The sequence below is a fragment of the Apus apus genome, chromosome 3, assembly GCF_020740795.1.
Source record: "Apus apus isolate bApuApu2 chromosome 3, bApuApu2.pri.cur, whole genome shotgun sequence".
NCBI classification, from domain to species: domain Eukaryota; kingdom Metazoa; phylum Chordata; class Aves; order Apodiformes; family Apodidae; genus Apus; species Apus apus.
In genome coordinates, this window is record NC_067284.1 from 16808194 (window position 1) to 16835586 (window position 27393).

The 27393-nt window shown below is 42.1% G+C and overlaps 2 protein-coding genes across 2 annotated transcripts; both read left to right on the plus strand.

Annotated features, from left to right (window-relative positions):
• The first annotated feature begins 690 nt into the window (after nucleotides 1–690).
• Nucleotides 691–14715, plus strand: TMEM30A (transmembrane protein 30A). The gene is made up of 7 exons (XM_051614118.1): nucleotides 691–1012; nucleotides 6291–6407; nucleotides 7055–7162; nucleotides 8216–8303; nucleotides 8750–8893; nucleotides 10637–10843; nucleotides 12640–14715. Exons 1-7 carry the CDS (start codon nucleotides 737–739, stop codon nucleotides 12831–12833), a joined length of 1134 nt encoding a protein of 377 aa, XP_051470078.1. The 5' UTR covers nucleotides 691–736; the 3' UTR covers nucleotides 12834–14715.
• Nucleotides 14716–19605: 4890 nt separating this feature from the next.
• On the plus strand, nucleotides 19606–24381 carry LOC127382996 (cytochrome c oxidase subunit 7A2, mitochondrial). The gene is made up of 4 exons (XM_051615240.1): nucleotides 19606–19684; nucleotides 21675–21764; nucleotides 23220–23304; nucleotides 24166–24381. The coding sequence occupies exons 1-4, from the start codon at nucleotides 19667–19669 to the stop codon at nucleotides 24222–24224; spliced, it is 252 nt and encodes an 83-aa protein (XP_051471200.1). The 5' UTR covers nucleotides 19606–19666; the 3' UTR covers nucleotides 24225–24381.
• The last annotated feature ends 3012 nt before the right edge of the window (nucleotides 24382–27393 follow it).

The window sequence follows — 27393 nt, forward strand, 5'->3', positions numbered from 1 at the left end:
AACAGCAGAGCAGGGACGCAGCACAACACGTCTCCCTAAGGTGCTGGTTAGCATGAATAGCTTAAGGTGTATTCTTAAGACTTTGCTGAGAGAGGACCTTTACATCTCTGCACTGGCACTGATGCTGTTCTTGATGGGAACAGGAATCTCAAGCGAGCTTCTCCACTTGCGATCCGACGCCTTTTTCCAGAAACCCTCTCTTGACGCAGCGGCAGGCCGGGGTGCGGAGGGGCTGACGAGGCTGCAGGCCCGGGGCTTGCTGCCCGCTCGCAGGGGGCCGCCACCGGGCCGCGCGGGCCTCACCCCGGCACCGGGGCACGGGCGGCCGGAGAGCCGCGCCAGCGCTGCGCGGCGGGGACACCCCGGGGCACAGAAGCCGGCGGCCCTGCCTCGGAGAGCAGCCCGTGAGCCAGCGGGGACCCCCGCCGCCTCAGCAAAGCCCCCGTCCCCGCCGCCGCCGCCGCCTCAGCAAGGCCCCCGGGGCAGCCGGGACATGACGCAGCCCCCTCGGCCGCGCCTCCGCCCCGCGCCGGCCGAACCGCGCATGCGCAACGTCTGTATCTCCGCCCCCCTCCCCCGCCCCGCGGGCTCCTCCCGTTACTGCGCACGCGCCGCCCTCTCGGTACCGGCAGGGGCGGGGCCGGCAGCGCGTCATCAGGCGCGCGCCTCCCTCCCTGCCTGCCTCCCTGGCGCCGCGGCCGGCGGGTCACCCGGGGCGGCCGGTGGGGCGGGCGCCATGGCGGTGAACTACAGCGCGAAGGAGGAGGCGGACGGGCACCCCTCGGGCGGCGTCGGGATACCGGGCGGCGGGCTGGTGGGCGGCGGCGGCGGCGGCGGGGTGGTGAAGACCCGCAAGCCCGATAACACGGCGTTCAAGCAGCAGCGGCTGCCGGCCTGGCAGCCCATCCTGACGGCGGGCACGGTGCTGCCGGCCTTCTTCATCATCGGCCTCATCTTCATCCCCATCGGCATCGGCATCTTCGTCACCTCCAGCAACATCCGCGAGTACGAGGTGCGCGGGGGCCGGGGGGGACACGGGCTGCTCCCGGAGGCCGCTCGGGGGGCACCGGGGCGGGCAGGGGCCCGGCCGGCGGATTGCGGGGCCCGGCCGGCGGTGGGTGCCCGCACCTCCCTGCGAAACCGGCCGCCATCGCTTCCTGCCGCCGCTCGGGCGTGGGTGGCGAGTGTCTGTGGTGAGCGGACACCAGGCCGTGCCGGTTCACTTCAACGTTTGTACTCCCTAACAAACCACCCATTAATTACCCTGAGTAGGTGTTGATCTTGCAGGGCGTTCTCCGCATAGATCGGCCCCCCCCCCCCGCCAGCCTTGCCGGTGCTCCTGAGGGGGCTTCCAAGGGAGTTAACTCCTGGGTCTGATCAGCCCAGTGACAGTTCTGTTCTTAGTAGTACACGGAAGTGTGTGCATCATCCTTGGTGTGGCTTCTGGCAATGGGTTATACATCTTTAAATATTCCAAAGTAATTGCAGTTTCAGGACAAAACTCCGTGGTGTGTAATTCTGTGGCTGTAATTCTGATGTGCCCTAATGATTTAACCTTTTAGATATGCTGTGAAGACCAGTGCAGCTGGGGTGAACTTAGAAACAAAGATCGAAGAGTGTGGCTTTTTCTAATTATACTTAGAAAAACTTGAGTCATTTACATCTGGAAATTAACCACACCACTTCTGTGAAAAGCTGCTGAGCGTTAACCAAAACCTAAAATGTAGATCACAGTTAGGTCCATTTGGAAACAGAATCACTTTGTGTTGCAAGAAAACAACTCAAAGGGCTTAGAAAGAACCTTGAAAAGCAAGTTGGCAGTTGTGGTTAGCTTCAGTGAGCTAATGTGACCAAGACTGGCTATAGGGGAAAAAAAAGTGTAGCTGTTGGATTGCTATTTTAGAGAGTAGGAATTTTAGAGGATCAGATAATTCTAGTTGTTAGAATAAGCTGTCACTTTCAAATAAGTAGGGTTCAAGACAGCAGTGTGGCAATGAAGTCAAATTAACTATAGAAATCATGAGTTAGACAGTGAATGCTAGAATATTTTCTTACCTCCATGAAAATGCAAACATTGTTATAATAAAACAAATATAAGGTTCACTTTCCTTTTATGTTAATAACTAAAATGCCAGTCAAGAAGAAAAGCAGAAGTGAAAAAAACACAACACAACAAGTATTTTTACAGTGTCCAAATGTTGTATATGAGCATATTTTTGAAAAGCAGCTCCTTGTGTCAAGGTTTGAGGGTATGCAGAACATCTGAAGATTGACATAGGTGTTTCAGACAACATTGCAAAGTTGTCATGGGCATGTAGACTTTTAAATTGTCATATCATAGTCATATTTAAGGTAAATACAATCATGTTTTCAATGGGATGCTCAATGGAGGGAGGTAATGCATATACAGAATTTTTACATACTGCTGTCACTTAGCAGCACAGTCGTGTACTCCTAATAAATGCCACTAGGAGCCAAAAACTAGATGTTCCCACCTAATGTGCAGTACGAAAATCCATAGGTGAGCTGGGAGTGTGACAGTGTTCACTACACAATCAGATTGCATATGTAAAGCAGTAGTAGCTATTTATATTTAGAAACCAGTTGGCAGCTGCTGGCCTTCCACCCTTTCTAATTTCAAGATATTCAAGATAAAAAAGGGTTGTGTTCATTTATTTATTTGTTTTACTGTGTGGGTTCCAACTTGTATAATCCACCTGACTTGAAGCTCTCCCAAGTCAGATCATTAGGCTTTCATGAGGACAGGAGGGACAGAGTTCTTGACTTTTAGGTGTATGATCAGATAGTTGGGGTGTGCAGGTAAGAATGGGGAAACTGGGTTCTGTTTTCTGATCCTCATGTAGGTTTTATCAGGTGCTATAATGCAGAAATCTCATGAGTGAGATTGTCACTTTAAAGGCAGCTGAATTTTTTTTGGGAAAAAAACCCAAACCAAAAACTTAAAGGCTTTACAGTTGCAGCATAAAAATGTAGATGAAGCATTTTACAGACCAACATTTGGGCTCTAACACTAGTGAGGGATGCAGTTTAAGACACTGCTATCACCTGAGTGCTTAGCTGAGATACGTGCTTATTTAGTATGCTGGCTTTTGTTTGTAACCTTCAAATGTTACTCACAAATAGCTGTGAATTTAGCTCTGGGAGACAAGACACAAAGGAGCTAGGTTCAGTGACTAAGCTCTTTTTAAAATGTATTTGAGGGAGGAAGCACAGGTAGTTATTGACACCCGCATCCTAGAGAATATCATTCTTTTGTGTGTGTATGTATATATATATAGTTGCCTGTAAACCCAATGGAGTGAAATTGAATAGGATGTATGATTTATGCCCCTGGAATACATATTTATGTGCAGTTCAAATAACTCTTTCCTGAAACTAGATATTGCAGCCATTAGTGTCTCTGTGAACTGTGCTGTTCCCATGCAGGTGCAAGGCCTGAGCAGCAAAATGTAGCTTTTCCATTGATTTCCTTTATAAGCTCTCTTGAATTGAAATGTGGAAGGTTTCCAATGCTTAAGTGTACTAGAATTACAGGGTTTTTATGTTGGTTCTCTAGCTTTTTCTCACAGTATCAAAGGGTATAAACACCCATTTATCTTGGGCCTATCATGAGAATAGTTCATTTGGCTAGAAAATGAGAAGCAGCTGTGTAAATGTCTTTTTCCCATATTATTAAAGGGTAGATGCATTTTGCATTTCCTGATTTTTTTATTTTTATTTTTTTTAGAATGGATAAGCATTGAAAGAGCATATTAAAATGTCATAAAAATTGAGAAATATCAAAAATGTTAATTGTGTAGGAAAGAGATTGTGGTGTGACAGCTGCTGTGAAATGCATGATTGTAATTAAAAAAACAAATAGACTTTAAGGCATGACTAGGAATGAAGAACTGAAAGAGAGCAGATGACTGTTGCATACCTCTTCAGTGTTGCATGCAGTTCCAGTAGCTCCATCTCAAAATTTACACAAAACTTAATGAAATCTAGAGAGAGACAGCAAATAGGACCAGAGTTAGGGGATGCCTTTTATACAAGAAGTGGCCAGCCAGGGTAGAATAAATGTGTGACAGTGTATGAAGTCTAAAAGTCATTAACGGTTGTGAGAATATGTATATGCAATAGTTATTTATATACTGCAAAACTTATTATACACTGCAAAAACATAAATCAACAACCTGAAAAGCCATTGGTGCAGGATAAACTTGGATATACCCAGTGTCCTTAGATCAGAGCTTGCTGGGAAGGGCTCACTCTGTGTGGGCTTGTCATACTCAGCTGATGGCTGATCCCTGGGGACAGCATGCTCGGAAAGTCAAGTTCTTGCTCTGGACCCCAAAATCAGTCTTGGAGTTCTCAGAGTCCCAGTTTTGTTACTTTGTCAAGAGATGAAGACAGATATTTCTGTCCCTTTAAATAAGCTCTCTATTGAATGTAACTTGTAAATGTGGATGGAAAAAAACCACTTGTGTTGGCAGTTACTGTACAGGAAAGCTCTTGGAGAGTGTTGAAGCTGATAGCAGTGGTCAAAAGCATGATTCTGTTTCAATATGCATCAATTTCATGCTCCACGGAATTTAGTCAGTTATCTTTTTAAAAGTGAATTCTTTAGATAGTTCACAACCATGGAGTATTTGTGTTTGTGGTCGACCTGAAACTTCACATACTGGAGAACTAGCTCAGGATATGGAGGTTTAAGTTCCTTCTAAAGCAAATGCTTGCTTAAGCTTACTTTAGCAGGACCTCTCCGCCACTCAGCCTTGAACCAATGAGACGCACTGTTTGTTACCAGCAGTGGTGGGCGGGCTGGCTGCTCTAGCTCGGCAGAGCCCTTCAGGAGTGCCGCGGTAGTGCTATTTCTAGATCAGCACAAACTCAGTATCTTGTTCAGCAGAGGAAGCAAAGATGATGTGATCCTCTCTCTTTCTGCCAGCTAATAGCTTCTGAAGCTGACTCCTTTCAGCTAAGGCTCGTTAAGGTGTAGGTCTCATCTGCCAGAGTCTGGCAGCAGAGCGGATACTACGAAAAGTGCTGAGGTTGCAGCTTAATAGATGCTTCAGAAATCGCAAGAAGGGAGACCTTGAAGAAGACCTAGAGGAAAATTAGCTTGCCGTGTTCCCTGGACCTTGAAACTGCGTGTTTGTTTTAGCTACCCTTAATACAGGTATTAGGACAGAGGGTAAATCACTCTAATTCTTGATAATGTCTTTCACTACAGGCATAAGTGTGGGCTAACTATTTGCAGCAGCCTTTCATAAAACAGTATGGTTGCTGTAGTTCAAATGGTACTGCTGTTAAACAGTTTGTTTCCATAACTTGGTATGTTGTACTGATCTGAGTCTAAATTCTAAATTAGAAGCTCACACTAAGTGTAGAGGCAGATGAAGCTTTCTCCTGCTACACTTGAGCTAGCCTGCTGGGCCCAAATTAGTTATTTCCTGCCATTCACATGCCAGAGCTATGCATGAGAGAGAGCTCATGTGGCCAAGCAGCTTTAGTTGGCATGGGAGTAGGGTGAGCTCATAGCTGCTGAGGATATGTTCTGCATACTGTGCAGGTAGACTTGGATTTCGAGAGTTCAAAAACTGTCTTTTTTTTTTTTTTTGAGCTATGCTGTTTAAGTCAGATAATACTGTGTCAGCCAGATTAACACTGATCATCTTTCTTGTCCATCTATAGTATTTTACCATTTCTGGCAAAACAATGTTAGTGTCTTCATCTTCCCTATTTTGGAAGAGTTTGTAGGCATTACGTGATTTGCTTGCTTGTTTGTTTTGGTTTTTAATTTTTTTTTAATCTTCTGACTAATGGCTATATATGGTCAGCAAGGCAAGTTTTCTAATGCAAACTTTTTTTATTAAATATCTAGACTTTTAATAATTTAACCTCTGTAGAGCATGTCGAAGTTCAGATCTGCTTGTCAGTGTGTGTGTGTTTGGGAACATCGTGTTGTGTGGAGCTCTTTGCTTTTTGGTTTGTGTTTTTGTTTTGTTCATTTGGCATTTTTGCTTAGTGCTTTGGTTTGTTTTCCCCCAGTAGTAATTTCCCACCTCTGTGTTAAATTTGTGTGAGGCTGAAATTGAGCATGTAGGCAGAATAATGACATCATTTAGGTTGGAAGGGACCTCTTGGGATTATCAAATAGACCTGAATGGGATTTTGGAGTTGAGGTGTAGTAAGACTGCAAACTACATGCCATGTCAACTCTCTGGCTTATTAATGAATTTTCTTTACTCTCCCATTGTAAATTAATGACTTTTTTTCTGTTACAGATTGACTACACAGGAACAGACCCTTCTAGTCCTTGTAACAAATGTTTAAATGTGTCCTGGGACAGCACACAGCCTTGTACTTGCACCATCAATTTCACACTGGAACATCCATTTGAGGTACACTACCCTGTATGCAAAGTGAAATTAGAACAGTTTATATGGTTAATTTCATAACCAATAGGAAATCTGTATCCCTTAAGTATTTTTTATTTCTGTTTTAAAGGATTACTTTTAGTTTTCCTATGAACTTGCATCTGATTTCTGTGTGCCTTTTCAGTAGCAGGGATGAGATGGTTTTTAATGCCTCTGTTTATCTGGAAATGTACAATGTTAAATGGAATGCTTGGGATTTACACATTTCGATTTACTTATAGCTGGCAAGTAGATCAGCTGTTCCTGCATTATCTACAAAAACTCAGTTCCACAAGTATTGGAAATGCCAGAGAGGTGCTTTCTGACAAATAGGCAAGTAATGAGGCTTATGTGGGTAACATCGGACAAGATAGGAATTAGCTGGTGAATATCATTCTGATAGTGTGTGGCATATTGATATTGTTTGACTTCAGGATGCCAGTTCATGTTAGGATAGTACTCTTGTCTATTCTGTGTGAAGACAGGCTTGAGGCTGCTACTTTATGAATCTTGCTGTAAAGAGTTTAAGAGGCTAAATTTTAAACTTTATGGCAAATAGTGTGTTCACTTGTTCTGTTGGTCTGTTCTTTGTGTGAATGAAACCCCCTCTTGCCCCATCTTGCTTCTTGTAGAGCAACGTATTCATGTATTACGGACTTTCCAACTTCTATCAAAACCATCGTCGTTATGTCAAATCTCGAGATGACAGCCAGCTCAATGGAGATAACAGTTCACTACTTGTAAGTATTCATGCTTGGGTATTAATCAGCTACTAACTTCTGACTATTGCATAAATCACTACCTACCAGAGAAGTTAGCTTAATAATAATGAGAAACTAGATTTTTTGCATAACAGAAGGTAACCAGAGGGAATTAATGTTTTGTTTACAGAAAATAACTATAAAATACTGTAAAATTCTGTCAGTTGTTCTGTTAAGCAGCTAGTAATGCAGTTCTTCAGTCACTTTGCAAATTTGAATAGTTCTAATGGTCTTGTTATCTTCAGTCTATTTATATCTATTCAGTGTGAAGTTTTTGTTTTCAGTATAAAATAATATTCAGTTACCTAGTACTTAGTTTGGATATTGCAGCTAAATGCATCTGTTTCAATATTGAACATCGGTGATGTTGGAAAATACAAGTACTGTGTAATCTGTTCAAGCTACTGTGTAATGTTTAGGGTCAGGCTTCTCCTTGTCCTCATTGTTATGAGGAGTAGAAATACAGTTGGGTCCTTGATTTAGCAAGAATGGTTCTCCCTTTTTACGTGTAAACTACAAAAAAGGGGAGAGAACTTCAGGAGGTTACATCTGATGTCTGACACGGGTTGGGGGAGAGCTTTTTCTTCTTGTATTTGTGGTGTGCTGTTGTATCCTTGCAGCCTCTTGCGTTTCCTGTTACATTTGATTTCTTACTATAGTCTTATTTTCTATAACACTGATGCATACTTAAAAAAAAAAAAAGGTTCAATAAAAGAATACTTGAGTACTTCATGTTGGAAAGCTGTTTCTATTAAAAGATAACAGGAAAAAAGTTCTAATGGCTTTCAAGAAAGGCCTTATTTTTAGTATGACCATGATGGGATTAATGTTTTATTTGGATTTTATTCCTGCTTGTAAAGGAAAAAAATCAATCATGCTAACATCTATTGAATGCTGAAGTATTTGTAAATAACCTGACTTGTGAAAAGCTTTTGTGGTGCATGTAAGATGTGTTGTTGAGGTACTGTAGTAAAAAACAGGTTAGTTGGATAAACTAGCAAAGATTCATTTGCTTTTTTTTCTGTCTCTTAGAATCCTAGTAAGGAATGTGAGCCTTACCGCACAAATGAGGACAAGCCCATTGCTCCTTGTGGAGCTATTGCCAACAGCATGTTTAATGGTATGATAGATCAATTTGAAGTTAATGCTTAAATGTTTTTGTGGTGCAGTGTATGTTTTGTGCTGTGTTGCAAATTGTTATTGTGGGCTTTTTTAATTTTACTGAACACATTTTCATTGTTCAGAATAAAAGGTATGTTGTGTTGCTTTGGGAAAAACTGCTATCAGCATTGATTTAATCTGATAGTTTACCAAGGATGGAAATACCTGTTGTGAGAAGCTGTTACTGCTGTGGAGTAGACATATATATCATATATGGATAATATGCTGCCACCTAATATACATTGATTCTTACAGAACAGCTTGTGATTGTGGCAGGCAGGTCATAAATGCCTTGTGCAGTTTTTTGCTTTGTTTCTCCTGGAGGTAATTGTTTCGCTGCTTATCAGGATCATCTGTCTAATGAAAGTTACTCAAAATGGTTTTCTAATTTGATTTTCTCCCTAGATACTTTGGAATTATACCGCATTGAAAATAACACAAGGACTCCTATTCCTTTGATTAAAAAAGGCATTGCATGGTGGACAGATAAAAATGTCAAGTTCAGAAATCCCACAGGAGATGGAAATAACTTAACTGCACTTTTCCAAGGTAAAGAAAGAAAAAAAAAAAAAAGGAAATTTTAAGAACAAAACACTTCAAACACATTTTAACTCCAGTGACTTTTACCTCACATTTTAGTTAATATACTGATGAAAAATATTGTGGCTCTGAAGAAATCCAAGCTAAGGGCTACTCTGCTATCTAGACAGATTGTCTTTAAATAATCAAAGCTGCAAATTTCATGTGAAAGTGTTTGGGTTTTACATTTACTTTAACATTATTTTTTTTAAAAGTTCCAACTTCTTAGATTTCTTTTTTTTCTCCACCTGGAATACTGAGAAATACCAAAATATCTGCACTGCTGTCTTTATTTAACCCTGGCTGTCAACTAAGCACCACACAGCTGCTCACTAACTGTGCCCCTGCCCAGGAGGGTATGGGGGAAAGAATCAGAAGGGTAAAACTGAGAAAGCTTGTGGGTTAAGATAAAGACAGTTTAATAACAAAAAAAACACAGTTCAAGGAAAAAACAACCAAACAAAAAAACCCAAACCCAACACAAACCAAAACAAAAAACCCTACAAAACAACAAAGAGAGGAAAATAAAATCCAAGAAAAGTAATTCAAAAGAAAACAGTTGCTCACCATCAACTGGGTCCCTGAGCAGTGGCAGCCCCTGCCTGCCTCTACTCACCCAGTTTTATTGCTGAGCACAATGTCATATTGCATGGAATATCCCTTTGGTCATTTGGGATCACCTCTCTCAGCTGCATCCTCTCCAACCTCTTTTGCTCCCCCATCCTTCTCATTGGCAGGGCAGTCTAAGGAAGCAGGAAAGGCCTTGAGGCTGTGTAAGCACTGCTCAGCTATAAATAAATCATCAGTGTGCAATCAACAGTGTTTTCATCACAAATCCAAAGCATAGCAGGATACAAGCTACTAACAAGAATTTTAACTCTATCCCATCCAAACCCAGTACAACTGATATAATCCTTGGATTTAACTTGAAAAGAAATCCTGCAGTTATTTAATCAAACTCTTCTTTTGGAGTTTTCATTTAAATGTTTCTACTGGTAGATTGTGGAAAGTCTTCTAGAAACTTTGTTACTAGAAATATCTGATGTCTCCCATTTGTTAGGTCAAATACAGTTTGGTAAATGAAAGTGTTCTTTGGCTACCAGTGTCTGAAAATAATCTTCCTCGAGGCTCTAAGGTGTGTGTGTTTGTGTTTATGCAAGGTATATAATAATTTCAGATTTTACCTGATGTGGGCTTGTTTCTTGCTTAGTCACAGTCAAATTACTTGTTACCACTTGTTGGGTAAGGAACTGGCTGGATGGTCACACATGAAGAGTGGTGATTAATGGCTTGATGTCCAGATGGAGACCTGTGACAAGTGGTGTTCCCCAGGGGTTGGTACTTGGACTAGTACTTTTGGTCCAGAAAGTGGTAGTCAGACTCTTCCCAGCAGAGAAGAACTAACTATCTCACTGAAGTACAGTGATGTTTTTAGACAAGATGTCCTAGCTATGTAAATGTGATGGGGAGACAAATTTGCTTAAACAAGGGGACAGTGCTGTCGTGACAGTAAGTGGATATGCACTACTAATTAAGCTGCAAAATAGACAGTTCTTGAACAGCTCAGTGTCTTGCAACAGTAGTGAGCCAACCCGTCTGTTTGTACTGTTTAGAAGGTCATTTTTTTTGTAGTATTAGAATGAATTTCGATGAGCCAGTGTGTTACTTAGTCCTGTATTTGAAATGCTTTATTGTTATTGTGTTTAATCCTAGGCACAACAAAGCCTATAAACTGGCCCAAGCCAGTGTATATGCTGGACTCAGAGCCTGACAACAATGGCTTTATCAATGAAGACTTCATTGTGTGGATGCGCACGGCTGCTCTGCCGACGTTTCGCAAGCTGTATCGTCTCATTGAAAGGAAGAATAATTTACAGCCTACCTTGCAGGCTGGAACATACTCTTTGGATATCGCATACAGTATCCTTTGAAAGCCTTTGAAAGCACCTAAGGATCCTAGGATTACACGGGCATATATTTGCGCAAGTTCAAATCCAACTGGCATTTTTACTTGCCATCTCTGAAAAAAAGAGGTAGTGAAGTGTGGTTGAAAACTGGTAGTGACAGTTGGGTAGGATAATTACCATCTTGTACTTCTGTGCAAGGTTGTACAGAAATAACTTGTGTGTGGCCTGTTAGAACATGAAATCCAGTCCAGTTTTTAAGCTGCGTAGATGGAATGACTGGGTTATACTTACGCTCTTTCATGTAAGTACAGTTTTAATCATAACATTCTTAAGCTATTTTGTAGTACATATAAAGCTGCATTAATATAAAGCTATATTTCTTAACTAGGATGGAAACAGTTCAGTTAAAAAAAAAATCAACTCTTTATAGGAGGACTTTGTGAGGAGATAATGGAGATGTTAATCCTAGAGAAGATTTCAGTGTAAAATTTACCTAGTAGGCAAGTTTTGGAGGACACTAGTGTCTTCTCTGTACGCTTAGCTTGAATTCTTGCAGTTGTATGGTCAGTCTCATTCACTTTCTCCTCACACATCTTAGTCATGTTTATGGTCAGTCCTCAGTAACTGCCTCATGTGGGATAGAGGCTAAAGTCTGTGGATGGGAGCATTTCTAGCTGAGAATGCTTGGGCAGACTGCTTGCATTTTTGCTGCCAGGAAAGTACTTGAGTGTAGTTCAGGTGATGCTAAGCCTTCAGGTGAGCTGATAAACCTTGAAATCTGGTAAATGGTCTAAGTTGCAGTTAGTCAGGTTCTAGTTTCTGCAAAATACTATAAATAGACACGCTTTATTTACTCTTGGATTGATTTGGTCATGTGGCCAGTTGGCAGTGTGCATTTTTACTCATCAGCAGATGGGCTCCTAATTGTTTGATGCCTTCCTGTGCTTTCCTATGAACTCTTAATTGCCGCTTTAACACTGCAGGACATTGAATATCTGGGAGAGGCATTTCTCATGGGTGCAGGAATTAATTAATTCAGGAGTTTGAGGCCTGCTTTGGGCCTGTTTGTGGCTCCATGTATTTTAGTCAGAATGCTGTCTACTTGTAGACTTGCTCCAGAGAAGCCTGCTCTGCTGTGCAATTACTCAAATCTGTGTGTAAAATTAAGTAGCTTCACAGCAAGAGGGAAATCAGATTGCTTGGGTCTAAAGGAATTCAGGGAAGCACAGGAAAAATGAAAGAAGAGAGGTAGTTGGTAGCCTAGAAATTTGAGAACTTCAGGTTGTAATGACAGTATGTAATCAAAGGCAGACTCACTTTGGGGGTAAGAAAAATGCCAGAGCTGTGGATCAGGTGGGGGGGTCCTATCATTCTATTTTAGACAAATCAAAGAGTAGGCAGAAGTGCAGGAGACAAGAGGAGGACAGTTGTCATAGTTACTGAAGTCTTACAATTTGAAAGCACTTAACGATCATTTAATTATCTACTGCAGTATTTTTGTAAATTAAAATTTAGATTTCCCTCATTTTATTGAAGCTGCTTTCAAAAATGCAAAAAATTATGCATTTACTGTTTCCTTAAGGAGAGGTTAACATTTTCTGAAGTGGCAATTTTCTTGGAGTAGCTGTCAGTGCCCAGATTAGTTTTAGCCTAAAAGAACAGCTAAATTTTTCATATTTGCACTTCCAATATTCAAAAAAGGCAGTTTGTATTTGGAACCTGAGTAAAAGGATACTGAAAATTTAGTGTACCTAACTACATAAAGCAGGGTTTGGAAATGTGCCTCTTGTTTTCCTATATGTTTTTCAGATTATCCTGTACACAGTTTTGATGGACGAAAGAGAATGATTCTAAGCACCATCTCGTGGATGGGAGGCAAAAATCCCTTTCTGGGAATTGCATACATCACTGTTGGGTCCATATGCTTCTTCTTAGGAGTTGTATTGCTCATCATCCATCACAAATATGGAAATCGAAACACTAGTGCAGACATTCCCAATTAATCTTGCATTCTGAAAACAAGTGTTCTGCATGTGCATCAAGGCCAGTCCAGAATGGACCCAGTTTTTGAAAGACAAAATCTCTGCTTCTGTCACTTCTGAGACTGGGTACATAATTTTATCTAAAGCTCTCCTTTCCCATACTGTGGATTAACTGTTGAAAATGACGGGTATACAGTTAGCTATATTGATTGTATCTCTGCCTACATCAGAAACACTATTTCTGATACTTGCCTGGAACCAGGCAGGCCACACGATGCATATAGCTCCTGTTCCCTTGATGCATCTGCTGCTTGCTCATGTGCTATGTAATATCATTGTGATTCAGGACATACAGACTGTGTGGAGAAAGACTGTTATGAGATACTATAAATTGTTAACTTTCTGGAATTCAGGTGTCAGTGCTATTGAAAGGAAAAGTCATGTCTTAAATGTTTTTTTCAATTTACTGTCTTGTGTGCATGGGCTTTTAAATTTCTTGCTGAGATTTTAATATATAAGTTGTTAAATGTTTTTCCTGTGTCCTACCCACCTCTGTTATGTTAAATCCTTTTAAATGCTGTGTAAATTTTGGCACTCTGGATTCTTTGCATATTTACAATTTATGTGCCTGGCCAGTAAAATATCATCCTATGAAGGTATCAGAAAACCTATTTGTTAATTATTTCCATGAGTCTCTTTTAAAGTTTGTTCTAAATTGGGAAATGTTTATTGCAGGTAAAATCTGCTTTTTTCTTATGTTTGTTGCTTTAAGTCATATCCAGTACTAGTTTACCTGTTGTGGGTGCAGGTTTTGCTTTTCACGAGCAGCTCCAGGCATTACTCCAGAAGAAGCTAAAATGTTTTTTCATTCACAAATTTGGGTGTAATCTTTTTACTGGAGGAGTTTCCTAATTTTCTTGAGGCATGTGTATTCTGAACAGGCTTTGTTGTAAAGGAATTGTCATATAATTTTTCCTTATGTGGAGTAGATGCCACACTAAATTTTTTGCAGTGTGAAGATGGTAAACTATAGAAATTCAAAAGTTGAGATGGCAGTAACCTCTTTTAATTGAAATGCAGGTTGATCTTGCTGTGAAACCTAACTTAAGTATTGCAGTTAAAGGCAATGTGCAGGTTAGTGTCTTAAATTACAGAAGGGTTCACTTTTAGGTTAATTCAAAGTTAAAAGTAAAATACTACATTTTGGTGACTTTTTTTGGTTTTAGATGGTGCACAGAAATTGTAATGTATATGGTGGAGATCACTTTATATGCAACTAGCTTGACAAAGTATTGAGTATATGGAAAAAGACCTAATAAATTCTGCAAACCATTTAATAAGAGATTTTATTTTGTTCTTGATCATATTTATTTCCATCTGGATGAAAAGATGTATTCTCATTAAATGCTAATGCAGTTTAAGTGAGTTGTGTTGCTGGAACTGCATATTTGGTACAAAAAGTTGCTTATTCATGGCCCAATAGCTTAATCTATAGTTAGCTTTAAACAACACTATTTATCCCATAAACATGTGACCATTTTTATTGAACTACTTGTTTAATCTTTTTAAGCTAGCAGTTTAAGTGTGCAAGTCTGTATAAACTGTGGAATCAGGCAGTGGTTTCCAGTGTGTTAGCCTTCTGTAACTCCATAGAATAATTTGTTTTCATAGTACAGTGTGGCAGCACAGGACTTGAAATACTCAAAATATGTTAAAGTTTTATTTAGTGTTGTATCTGTATTGCTGGAATTCTAGAATTAGGGTATGTACCTTTGTATATTGCAAGGCAGAAAACTCACACAAAGTCTTTAACTGGCTTTCATCTGCAGAGTAGTTGCTGGTCCAAAATGTAGTAAGGGGACATATCCCAGTTACTGGTTATTAAAATATTTTTATTTTTAAACATTGTGTTTGTCACTTGAAATGCAAATACATTCTGATTCATTCAAAATCTATTTTTTTCCAAGCATGAAATGCTGGGGTTTTGGGCTGTGTTCAAAATTAAAAAATAAGTACTTTTCTGTCTTAAAATATTTTTGATGCCTTACTGACTTAGAGCTTTCTTTGGTCTTCTTAATGAGGTGCACCAGGATGAGAATTACTGTCTGGTTTCTGTTACAATTAAGCTTTTTCTCTCAGAGGCTGTAGCAGTAAATACTTGTCAAGCAATATGCCTGACAGTGTGCCTGAGGAGCTTAAAATACTTAAAAGAGCTCTAAATATGAGGTCAAATTTGTAAACTCTTCCTTCACTGTTCATTTGTCTTGATGTCATGCTGATAACTGTGGAGATCCTTGGATTTTCTTTTTCTTAGAAGTTGCCATGTGTTCAAAGCTGAAACCACGGTGTCCCTGTCTGACACTTCTCACGGGGCAGTGTCACTGTCCCAGTGTTCAGTGTTATGTGTTGAATTTGTATTTGACCACCTGTGACCTGGTTATTCACTGGCATCCTTCAGAGGTATTCACTGCCAGAGTTCAGAAACATCCAGAGCAATTCCTCTGGTTTTGGAATGCCAGTTTGGCACTTCCCAAGCCTTACCCAACTGAGGCAGTGCCCGAAGTGTGAGAGGTGGTAGGCCTTCTGGAGGCTGCTGCTGTTACGAGGGTCTGCTTGGGACCAAATCCTTCCTGGAGAGAGTAAGTAATTTGGGAAACTAGGATATGTCCCTGTCTTATGCAAGAGCTCTCCAAACAAATTTTCTTGTGTGAGACAAGCTTCTTCCTGGTTTCTTGTAAAAATCTACATCCCTGTCACAAAGCAGGTTGTCACCTCGGTTATTTTTTTTAACTGCATCAGGCTATTTGGGAAGCTGTTGGTTGTGCTTTGCTGAGCCAGAGGGCAGAGCTGACAGCTTATAACTGGAATGTGAAGGTTCCTTCACAGCCTTTGCCTCCCGAGGTCACTGAAGTTAGGTTCTCAGCAGCACAGTTTTGCTTTATGAATGTTAAACCTTGAAGAATGCAAGCCTTGTCTTTTTTTATAGACATATCTGTGAGAGGAGAGGCCATCTAGGGTCAAGTAACATCTGCAAAAATACGTATTTTCTTGAATCCACCAAACCACTGAATGTGGCTGGTGTTTGGATTAGATTCACAAGAGGTGTTGGTGACTGCACCTTTCTTTCAGATGCTCTACCTGAAGAGGGAAAATAAGGGTTACAATGTCTGTAGACAGACAGATGTTGAAGACTGAGTTGAACTGAGTGGTGGAAAAATGTAACTAAGCCTAAAGCAGAACGTACCTACAGTGATTTTTAAAAAAATGCTACTGATTAGAATGCAACCACTCAAGACAAAGAACAAGGCATAATTGTAGAGTAATCTGGAAGCTCCTCAAATGATGCTGATCTTCAAAGTTCCTGTGGCAAGAATATGGTTTCCAATCTTGGTACCACTGAAGTTGTGGGGCTTTTTTTATAGAAGTTCAGTATTTGTGTTACCTGGGGTTGTTCTCTGCAACTGAACTGACTAGCTATGGTGAGTTAGAAATCAAGAGCAACAACAGAGTGACCTTCAGCAAGGTCTGCAATGCCAATCTTAAGCCAGTCCTATCAGGGGTTTGTATGGAGCTACTTGATTTAAAAAAAAACCAAAAAAACACAAGCACAACAAACAACAATCTAGCACCGTGGCGAGTTTATGGAAAAGGCTGCTTCTAGCAGTGTGGAAATGGACTCTGGGGCAGAAAACCCAGTTGCAAAAAGTTCTTCTTTGTAGTGATAGTAAGATATTTTCTTCACGTCACCACAAGTATTTTCATGTAAAAATACCTTATATTTTAGCTCATGAAATCTGTTCTGATCACTGCCTTCTGTAACTACATGTGAAGTCTAATCTTACTTGACAGTTTAATAAGACTTAAGTCCATTACAAAATGGCCTGATAAGAATTAGCAGGTCCTTAAATGACCCCAGTCTCAAATAAGAAACTACCTTCCTGTAAGCTTCCCATTCCAAACATGTTTAACCTGTGCTTGAAAATAAAGCAATGCCGCCCATCATTTGAGTTCTACCAGCTTCTGACAGAAAGTCTGAAGTTGGAAAATTAGCCTTCTCATTTCCTGCTGGGAATTAAATAAAGAGGAATAAAACTGTAAGTTAATGATTAAGCTTGAGATCTTTGAAAACTAATTGAAAGAAAGTAGGTGGAATTCATTCTCACTGGACCCCAATTTCAAATAAAGATGACGTAAAAGAAACAATTCAAGCACACAGAATCCCTGCTATGTACAAGTTTAGTTGAATTGTCTTCAAATTTTGCAAAATAAAATGTTGAGATGCTTTAAGTAGAGGGCCAGGAATGCAATTAATGGGCTCATTCATTCTGTTACAAAAATGGACTGCACTCTTGGAAGAAACGAAAATATGCTTGTCTCCAAGCGTGCCTACTCAGGTCCGGAGTGAGGGGGTTGGAATCAGTGTATGCTTGTAAACTTTGGAACAGATCTTCCTTCTTTCTGTCAGCAAATTGTTTTAATGCAACTCTAGTGCATCATACAACTCTTAACTTGGAAAATGGTTCCAGTGTGTTTTCTCTCTTCATACATGATGTGGCTTTTAACTGGGTGAGTCAATAATTTGCAAGAAAAAAAGCAGGCAAGACTTGGGAGGTTTAAAAAACTGCCATTTTCAGCTGTCCTGCTGCACCAGGGATTTCCCCTTCACAGTTGCATTGAACATTAAAGCAATTGTTGGCCTAATGTTTTTAGCAGGGTTTACATACCTTTTTATTATTGGATTAAGAGGTAAAACTTTTTTTTTTTTGTGATGAATGCTTAATAATACATAGATTAACACCTAAACCAGATTTTCATTCTGGCTTAAACAAAACTTTTAACAATGAGTTTTGACTGACCATTTTATTACTTGTCAATACAATACATGCAAAAGTTGTTCTATCCTGTTAGGAAAAAGCAGTCTGAGTTTGCTTCTAGTGAAATATACTCACCCTGAGGCAGCAAGTTGTTGTTTCTCTTTCCCTTGGGTTTTCATTTCTTCATAAATTAGTCAAGACACCAGCTGTGCTTGCTCTGAGCAGTCACCTCGTAGTTTTGGTTGGTACGTTAACCCACATGCCAAGCTTTAAGCGTGGCCTTTCTGTTGTAAAGTGTGTTTTGACAGACAACAGCACTGAAGCTCAGATTCAGACCTATCAGGAAATAGTCCACACATCAGAAATTAAGCAATAATAATTTATCTGGGGATTATGATCCTTTTACCAGTATCCAAATACAATGGAGTATATTAAAATTGCAGTATAAATATTAGGTGCACTTACAAGATGAAAGATTGCAAAAGGAATGAATGGAATCTTGCAGTAGTAGTAATGTATTCTAAGGGTTATTTCAGAGTAATATTGCTTGAGTGTTTGAAAACTATTTGTTAAATAATGTATCAAATTTCCTCCTTTCTTACAACACATCACATTTCTCCATGACTATGCTTCCTAAATGATATTTTTAATCTTCTACTCAGCTACGACTATACCTATTAATGCTTCCATCTTTGCATTTTTCGTTTCTTTCTGGGGCAGCTCATCAAGCTGAGAAGTGCTGTGCTTTGAGATAAGAAGCTTGTTATTTCCATAGTAGATTGAGCACTAATTTCCCGTGTTTGACACGCATTATTCACCGTGAGGTTTGGCCCCAGTGCCAAACCAGTGTAATGCTAAAATCAAGTGCAGTAAAGCCAGGAAACGGTGTTCCTGACAGCACACGATTTCAGCATAAGGTTGAAACACGTGAAGATGCAATCGTGGGGCTAGATCTGCAATGCAGAAAATACACAGGCTTCTCAGAGCACTTTCTTGAAGGGCAAACAGATTCCCTTTAGAATCAAATAGGCTTGCACTTCTTACTAATCCGGTATTGTGTCACTGTCTGTAATTATGTATTGTGAAACCTGAAACCGAAGCTGGGGTTTCTTTCTTTTTTAATGCAGAGTGCTCAGTATCCCGAGTGCTAAGGAGGTTTGAGGCAGTGGGCAGGTAGCAGGTTTAGCTTTGTTTTGTGTGTTTTTCCTGTGTGTAGAGGCTCAGCCAGGGATGCCACACGTAGCCCAAGGGGTGCAGGCCCCATTCAGCGGGGTCAGCCCCGGCTCTGCCCAGCTCGGTGTCCTGCCTCCAGCCACGGCCAAAACCCATCGAGCAAGTTCCTACGAGGCAAAGCAACCCGTGCGCTACTTACCCGGGACACGCCTCCAGCCCTCTGTAGGTCTGAAACTTTTAATTGAAGGCAATTCACAAATCAGTAGCAGCAGCAGCGCGCGGAGGGACGCTTCTTTCACGCGTTTGCCCTCGGAAGGCAGGGAAGGGGCCGCGGCCTCCAGCGGGACGGCCTGCCCGGGGGCACGTCCTACGGGGTCTGAGCCCGCACCGCACCCGGCTGCCGCCGGTTGTTTCTGCCCCGCGCTTCCCACCCCGCTGCTCCCGGGCCCAGGCCTGCGCAGACCTGGCACCGGCGGGGCCTGGCGGGGCCTGGCGGGGCCTGGCGGGGCCTGGCGGGGCCTGGCGGGGCTGCCCCTCCTGCCGCTGCCTCCCCCGCCGCGGGGCCGGGGCGCTTTCTGCCCTGCGGCGCCGGCGTCATTTTACTGGGGAAGGGCTGTGGTGGGAGCGCCAGGAGCCTCCCTCAGAGCGGCCCGGGGGCAGCGGGGCCCCCCGATCTGCCCCCCCGATCTGCCCCCGCCCCCCCCGCGGCCGGGCGGACTGAAGCCTCTGGCCGGGCGGGGTGGCGCTGTAGGTCCGGGGCGGCGCTCTGGGCGCGGCGCGCGGCCGCCTCTGCGGTGCCACCGGTGGAGCCGCTTCCGCTTCCGCTGCCCTTGTTGCCGGCGGGAGGTGACGGGACCAGGAGCCGCGATGTGGCGGAACCTGCTGGTGAGGCCCCCGGCCCGGCCCGGCCCGGGCGAGCATCCCGCTGCTCATTGCGTCAGCCCGAGGGGGTGTGTGTGTGTGTGGGGGCAGTCGCCCCCCTGCTGAAGTGGCCGCCCGGGCCGCGGGACTCGGCCCCGTGTCACCTCCTGCCCCTCGGAGGGGCCTGCCGGGGCGGGCGGGGATGTTGCGTTTCATGCCCTGGCTCGCCCGCTGCAGCTAGTGCTGAGCGTTGGGTACTGGGGGGGATGAGAGGCCACCCCGCGGGAGTGGGGTACTCGGTCCCTGTCTGAGGAGGCGGGTTCTACAGCGTGTTTATTTGGGCTGGGGAGGGGGGAGGGGGGAGGTTCCGTCACTTGCGACCGGCACCATCTGGACGTTTGCCCCATGGCTGCGTTTTTAGTGGCGGTGATTTTGCGGAGGAGGCTTAGTGTTAAAAGTGTTGCTGGAAGGGCAGCGTTGGCGGCTTGGAGGTGCAGCTGGCTCTTAACTTTGAGACTTGACATGTTAACGGAGGCAGACGTTGAGCCATCGGGAGAATTACAGGTTATTGGTTTTGGTGGTCTAGCCTGTGCTAATGAGCACCTGTATGACCGGACTGTGGAAGCAGATTCAAGCTTAGGACGCAGCAGGACGTCTTTAAACTGTGTGTGTTTGGGGAGGGTGCCTTCTTCAGCTTATGCTGGTGGCTAGCAGGTGAACTGCAGCTGTGGCGGAAGATCCTTTTCTGCACAAATGTGTTTCCTGATCACACCAAGAGGTGTGGTGCAGTCAGCCCGTTGGAGAGAAGGGGTGCCACCCAGAGGGACCTAGACAGCCTTGAGAAGTGGGCCTGTGCAAACCTCATGAAGTTCAACAAGGCCAAGTGCAAAGTCCTGCAGATGGGTTGGGGCAATCCCAAGCACAGTTACAGGCTGGACAGAGAAAGGATTGAGAACAGCCCTGAGGACAAGGACTTGAGGGTGTTGATTGATGAGAAGCTCAACATGAGCCAGCAATGTGCACTTGCAGCCCAGAAGCCAATCTGTGTCCTGGGCTGCATCAAAAAAAGTGTGGCCATCAGGTCAAGGGACGTGATTCTCCCTCTCTACTCTGCTCTCATGAGACCCCACCTGGAGTTCTGTGACCAGTTCTGGAGCCCCCAACGCAAGAAGGACATGGATCTCCTGGAGCAAGTCTAGAGGAGAGCCACAAAAATGAATGGAGGGCTGGAGCACCTCTCCTATGAAGACAGGCTGAGAGAGTTGGGGTTGTTCAGCCTGGAGAAGAAAAGGCTCCAGGGAGACCTCATAGCAGCCTTCCAGTACCTGAAGGGGCTACAAGAAAGCTGGGGAGAGGCTTTTTACAAGGGCCTGTAGTGATGAGAGGTAGTGGTTTTAATTGGAAAGAACGTAGATTTAGAATAGATTTTAGGAATAAATTATTTCCTGTGAGGGTGGTGAGACACTGGAACAGGTTGCTCAGAGAAGTTGTGGGTGCCCCCTCCCTGGAAGTGTTCAGGGCCAGGGTGGATGGAGCTTTGAGCAGCCTGGTCTGGTGGGAGGTGTCCCTGCCCATGCAAGGGGGTTGGAACTAGTTTTAAGGTCTGTTCCAACCCACGTTGTTCTGTGATTCAGTGTTTGTCTTAAGTATTGTCCTCATTGCCAGAGTCAGCCCCAGCAAATGGTACCTAAAACCAAAATCTAAGGGGCTGAGGTCAAGAGGATGCTAATCATAAAGGTTGTGTTGCAAATCCATAAATCTGTTGTATCTTACTGAAAGTAAATATCCTGAGTTTTTCCATTGTAGGTAGCCAGTCAATCAGTCCTTTACATAGTCTCTTAGAAGGTTGACTGAATTCAAAACCAGTGGGTTTGGATGAATTTTTGTTTGTTTAATGGCTTTCTTCCTGCCCCTTCCACTTTTATCTTACTTTTAAAAGAAACTATTTCTACCTGGTGTGAATATAGGTGAAAATTTTCACTGTCTCTAAAGCATTGTTTATCTTTTCTTTCAGGGTCTTCGCCAACTTTCCCAGAGGACCATAAGCACTGCTTCACGCAGGCAGCTGGAAAATAAAGTTCCTGAGAAGCAGAAGCTTTTTCAGGTATTGAGTGAGCACTGAGAGTAGAATAAATAATGTCAGTAGAATAACAAGCTTTTAGTAGGTCATAATTGTATAATTTTGTTTCTGAGGAGCTGGTGAAAGTCCTCTTTACATCTGAGGTAACCTCTTGAAATCAGCTGTATGACTATAGTGTTTGAAATCAGCAGTTGTTTTCTACAGAGATGAAGAATGTTTGGGTGTGCATACTTGACTTGCTGAATTGTTAGGGTTTTTTGCCCTCTGCAGTGATAATCTGGGTTTCTTATGAGTCACAGGTAGTGTACAAAGATGAAGACACAGTGCTCTGAAATGGAATGAGATAATGGAGTATGTTTGAAGAACAAATAGAGAGGACAGGAGTACAGTGGAAAGTTAAATCTGCAGTCTTACATCTGTATCCATAGCTCAAAGATGAGACCCATCATTCTGAATAAGGGTGTGTTCTTATTGTACTTCTCAGTTAAGAAAACAGGAGACGTCTTTAAGGCCTCCTAGAAAATTATTGAATGTTTATAAATAACTTGAGTTAATCTCTTTCTGATTGATAGGGACACCTGGTTAGAAGTAGTGGTTCTTTTAATGTCAAAGCAGTGGATGCCCAAGAGCATACACCCAACTGTGAGCCATCACCTGAAGCAGTAGCTTCATACTGAGGATAGAGTAGACTGGGCTTCAGTGATGTCAAAGGGAAAAAGTATGTTAGAAGCCCCAGTTTAGTATTTTTTGTATCTTGTTGCTTTCCTTTCACCTGAAAGAGAAAGCCAGGCTTGTTGGGATGCTGCCTAAGGAGCACAGCGTTCATTGCCAGCCAGGATGGAGCAGGATGTTGGCAGTGGGCAAGGTCAGAGGTTCTGTGTCTGGTGACAGGTCTCTGGGTGTATCTCTTCCTCTTCCCATTCCTTACTTGTGGGGCAGCAAGTTAAGCTGGGCTGGGTTGTGGGTCACCAGCACTGGAGGCCATCTGAATTCCAGAGCAGGATGAACTTGCTGACAGAGGTAAAGATCATGTGGATCTGATGTCGAGTTTTACTTCAGATAGAGCTGGCAGTTTCCTGTATGACACCAGGTGACAGTAGAGGCTCCTTCCCTGTTGCTCCCTATAGCAGGGACTGACTGTGCTGCAGATGGATGGGAAGTTTGTACTGACAGTCATCATGTCCTTTGCACCTGAAGGGTCTGGCCACTGATGTCAGAAGTGTTTAGGCATCTGCCAATCAACTACTTTAGAAATGAACATATACATAATTTACTAAACTATTCTAGTGAGTGATCACCTAGTACTAGAGTGAAAGCTTGAAAGACAAAGTGGCATCTAAATAAGGTTTGGTGTCTTTTGCGAGTTGGGAAGATAACTTGGAGAAGTAATTCTTGTTCTGGGTAATTCTAGTTATATTAACACAATATTGCAAGAATTGTATTTAAATATAGTTTATTTCTGTCACTTGTTTCCCTTAGGAGGATAATGGCATTCCAGTGTATCTTAAAGGTGGACCCATGGATGGGCTGTTGTATAGAGTCACTGTGGGTCTTTCAGTTTTTGGTAAGGCTAATGCTAAAATTCCCAACGTGCTAATATTGAAATACTTCTTCTCTGAGACAATCTCCAACATGATTGGTGTTTCCTCTGTAAATCACTTAGGCAGTTCCTTCACTCTGTTCTTTAGAACTTGCAAAATGCAGGTAGAGAGGGGGGAAAAAAAATTGACATTCTATATATTTATTTGTGCTTCCTCAAGTTTAGCCTTTCAGAATGGCTTTTTTTCCCCTGACTAATAGTACTATGGGCTGAACACTCTTCAGAATTTGTGTATGATGATAGAGAAAACTAGAAGTACTTAAAAGCTTATTCTGAGAAGGAGCACAATGTAATTATAGCACATACATACCAGTTTTCTCACTAGCCAGACTCTCAAGTGCTACGTGATATGTGCTGTGCTGAGGTTTCACGTGCTATGAAAACTAGCAGAATACATCCAAGCCATGTGATACTGTATATATTTTACCTTTACATTGCTTGTTACGTAGTTTTGTAATAGCCTCTAATATACATATATTAATCTAATTGATTTTCAGTTCAGTTACTTTAAGAATTAATAACCATTACTTCATGATGTAGTAGGTGTAGGTCCTGTGTAGGTCCCACAAACATGCCTCTCCCCCCCCCTTTTTTTTTCTCCTGTTTCTTTTTATGCAGTCTATGGGGAGGTATTTAAGGAGGTTTTTCTCTAAAATGTGAATAGCCAAAAAAAAAAATAATTACTGAGAGGTTGCTAGGGAAATGTGTCTGAATTGCAGCTGCTTACTGTCAATATTTCTTCTGAAAAAAAATAGGAAGAGAAAGCTGGCTTGGAAGTAATTCTGTTTACCATTCTGAAAAGATCTTGTCTGTCTTTTCATTCAGGAACAGCCTACGCTGTTTACCAGCTGATTGTTGCTTCAATGCCCAAGAAGCAGAAATGATTCCAGTTCAGGATGCCTCAGTGACTCGCATCTCTTCGTCCAATTCCATGTGACTAAGATGGCAGCTTATACTTACTATGAGCAGCTGGCTTAATGCTTGGAATCGTAATTTAATTGTAACATGTTAACTGCAAGCAATAAAGCAGTTCTTACATGGTGTTGTGGTGGTCTGAACTGTATCAGGTGTTCTACGTTAGAGTGCCAGTAAATGTGCATGCAGATTTTTTAATTGTGAGACACTTGTTTGTATGTGGTTTATGTCAGTACTTCAAAAGTGAGGAAGATGTCCTAAATCCCTGTGAGAAACTGTTGTCTTGTCTTTATTTTAAGAATATCTTCTTGCTTTAGTGGAGCAAGTTAATCTTATAAAAATTTATTAGGATTAGATTGCAACTGTGGAAATGGGTGTTGAGGACTTGATGATTGTGCTCTATCTTTGCTGTCAACTGCTTGAAGTTGACTAATATATCTAGAAACAGAGGAGTTTGATTCCTGATCACCACACAAAGGTGACAGGTTTTACCATGTAGAGGAGATAACACTGTTCTCTGCAACTTCAGGGGCTTAGAGGTAGTCTCAGAAAAACTCAAACCCTTCATTTAAAAGATTTCTTTTTCCAGTGGCTTTTCTCTCCTACAGCTTAATGGAACATCCTATTTCCTGAAAAGAATGAAAAGTTCCAAGCATGCAGATATGACTAGCAAGTGACTGTGTTTATCTTGCTGTCCATGAAATCAACACATACATGTTAATAATGATTAAGACTTGGTAATCTTCCAGCATTGCCTCATGTTTCAGGTTTTTCCTAGTCAGGGTAAATTAGCTTGTTCTCAGTCACTAGGGTAAAAAAGGCAATCAGTTATTTAGCACAAAATGAGAAAAAAGTTCATTAGAAAATTTGAGGGTCTTCCAGATTAAATAGTAAAGTGGAGGAGGGGCACAATAAGGGTTATTACTAACTGTATTCATGCAGTGCTAGAATTTCTCTACTGATTGAAAAGTTTACAGTGACTCTTAATTAGACAGAGGCTCAGGCAGTTAACTGTTTGTTTGGTCTAGGCTGAACGGGACCTTATGGAGCCAGAAATACAGAAGATAACAAAGGCAGTTGGTCCGATCTTCTGCTTAGAGCTGTGCCACTCCAGAGCTCTGTTTGGTTGCCCAGGGCCTTGAACAGTCACACTGGGAGTATCTCCAAGGATGGAGGTTCTACAAGCTTCTGTGCAACCTGCTACAGGGTTTCAGTGTCCTTCCTCTGAAGAGAGTTCTGGGATGTAGGAACGTGTTTAAAGGATGGTTGCTAGCATTCCTGTCACACGGCTCTAAAGGAAGCTACAATTGCAATTCACTGCTTCCACCTAGATGATCAGGAATTGTACAGACATAACGTGGGAAGCAGGTAATGTTTGATGTTAAGACCTCTCACAGAAAATGAGGCAGAAGCTGTAGGCATGGCTGAGGTCTAGGTTGCTGCAGCTTGTGTCAGAGTGTCAGTAGCTGCTGCTTCTAAAGCTCAGCCAACACTGGTTTCTGGAAGAGCTGTCAGCTACTGGGTCACTCTATCAAAAGATATTTAATGTAAACTGTATTTCCTATTTCAGGTTCATGTAAAATTTATTTTTCAAGTTCTGTTATTACAAATGTTATCAGTGATTTTTTAAATATTTTGCTTTAAAGGATGGGAAAGCCTCCTGGAGCTGAGGACATGGGAACACTGTCCTGCCTTCCGCTGAGCTGGATTGTTCTAAATGTCACTCCAGAAATATGAGGGACATTTCCTGCTAGCTAAGCAATGAGTACTCCATCTCCTCAACTTCTGTTGTCACCCTTTTTTCATTATTTAAGCTTTTAAACTTAAATGGTGTTAAGGTTATCAAAGGTAGCTTAGTAGTGTGCCAGCTTTGGCAGAATGAAAAAAACCCCAACAACTGTTCATGCTACTAAAAGAGAAAAGATTATTTAAAGAATAATCAGATGAAAAAAAAAAATATATATATATATATTAAATCCTCAGTATTGCAGTTCCAGGTTACACAATCCTTTCTAAGACTTCAGATGTACAAACCATGTTTTACTTTCTTCTTTGGGACGGTGGCTCAGAACTATTTGCTCTTAGAACTGTGCCCTGGGCTGCATTTTCTTGGCTGCTGAATATATGTTTAGATTCAGTTAACCTGACACACAGAAAAAATTTCCCAGTAAAAGTCTGAGGGCTAACAATACACAATATCACAGCACTGGTTTCCTAACAGACACCATGAAAAAAGTCCAGACACTCTCAAAAGTAAAAAGAAAACACCACAGGGATCTCTTAAGTGTATGATCTTACCCATGCTTTTCTTTTTCCAGATTCCACAGTAAAAATACCAGTTCTCTAACGTTGCTCACCTTGTTGCTACCTGTCACTGCTCTCAACTATGAGAAAGCATGATGAATGTTTTTTGGCATCTTTCACATTAGGCTGTCTTTCCTTACTCTCCCATTCTTTCCCAATTCTGTTACATATCAAAGGGCTGGAGGTTGACCTTCATAGTTGCTAGAATGAATCAGACTTTCAAAGACAAAATCAACCTGATCAACCTGACTTGACCCTAAATAAGGTATTTATGTGATGAGTAAGTCAGAACCAATGTATCTTTTCATGTGCATGCTTGTGTGATTATTTTTTTAAAGAAGTTCCTTTTAATAATAATACCCCCTTCTCTAGTCTAACTTGCCTGAGCCTTTCCACTTATTTATAAGTACTCAGTCAATTCTGCTGTAAAAGCAATGGCTTGTACAGAAACACTATCTAAAGGAAAATCTCTTGTCTGGACAGTACTTTTTCTGAATGGGAGTATCTGAGACTTCAAACTCAGTGGGCAGTGCATGCAGTCTATGACAGATGTGTTGATCTTGTCTCATTATTTCTCAAGAGTTGTTCTTATTGTTCCCAGGCTTTCTATTAGACTATCTGATCACAGGCTTCTCTGCAGCACATATAAAACAAATACACACCTGGATCTAGTTTCTCAGAAAGAGATGGTCTTGCAAAAAACCAAAAAAAACCAACCAACAAACAAACAAAAACCCCAAACAAACAAACAAAACCCTAATTGGCTGGGATTCCTGTTTATGAAGGTTGTGACAAGCCAAATTTGCTTGCAGGGACTGGGGAGGTACTTGAGAG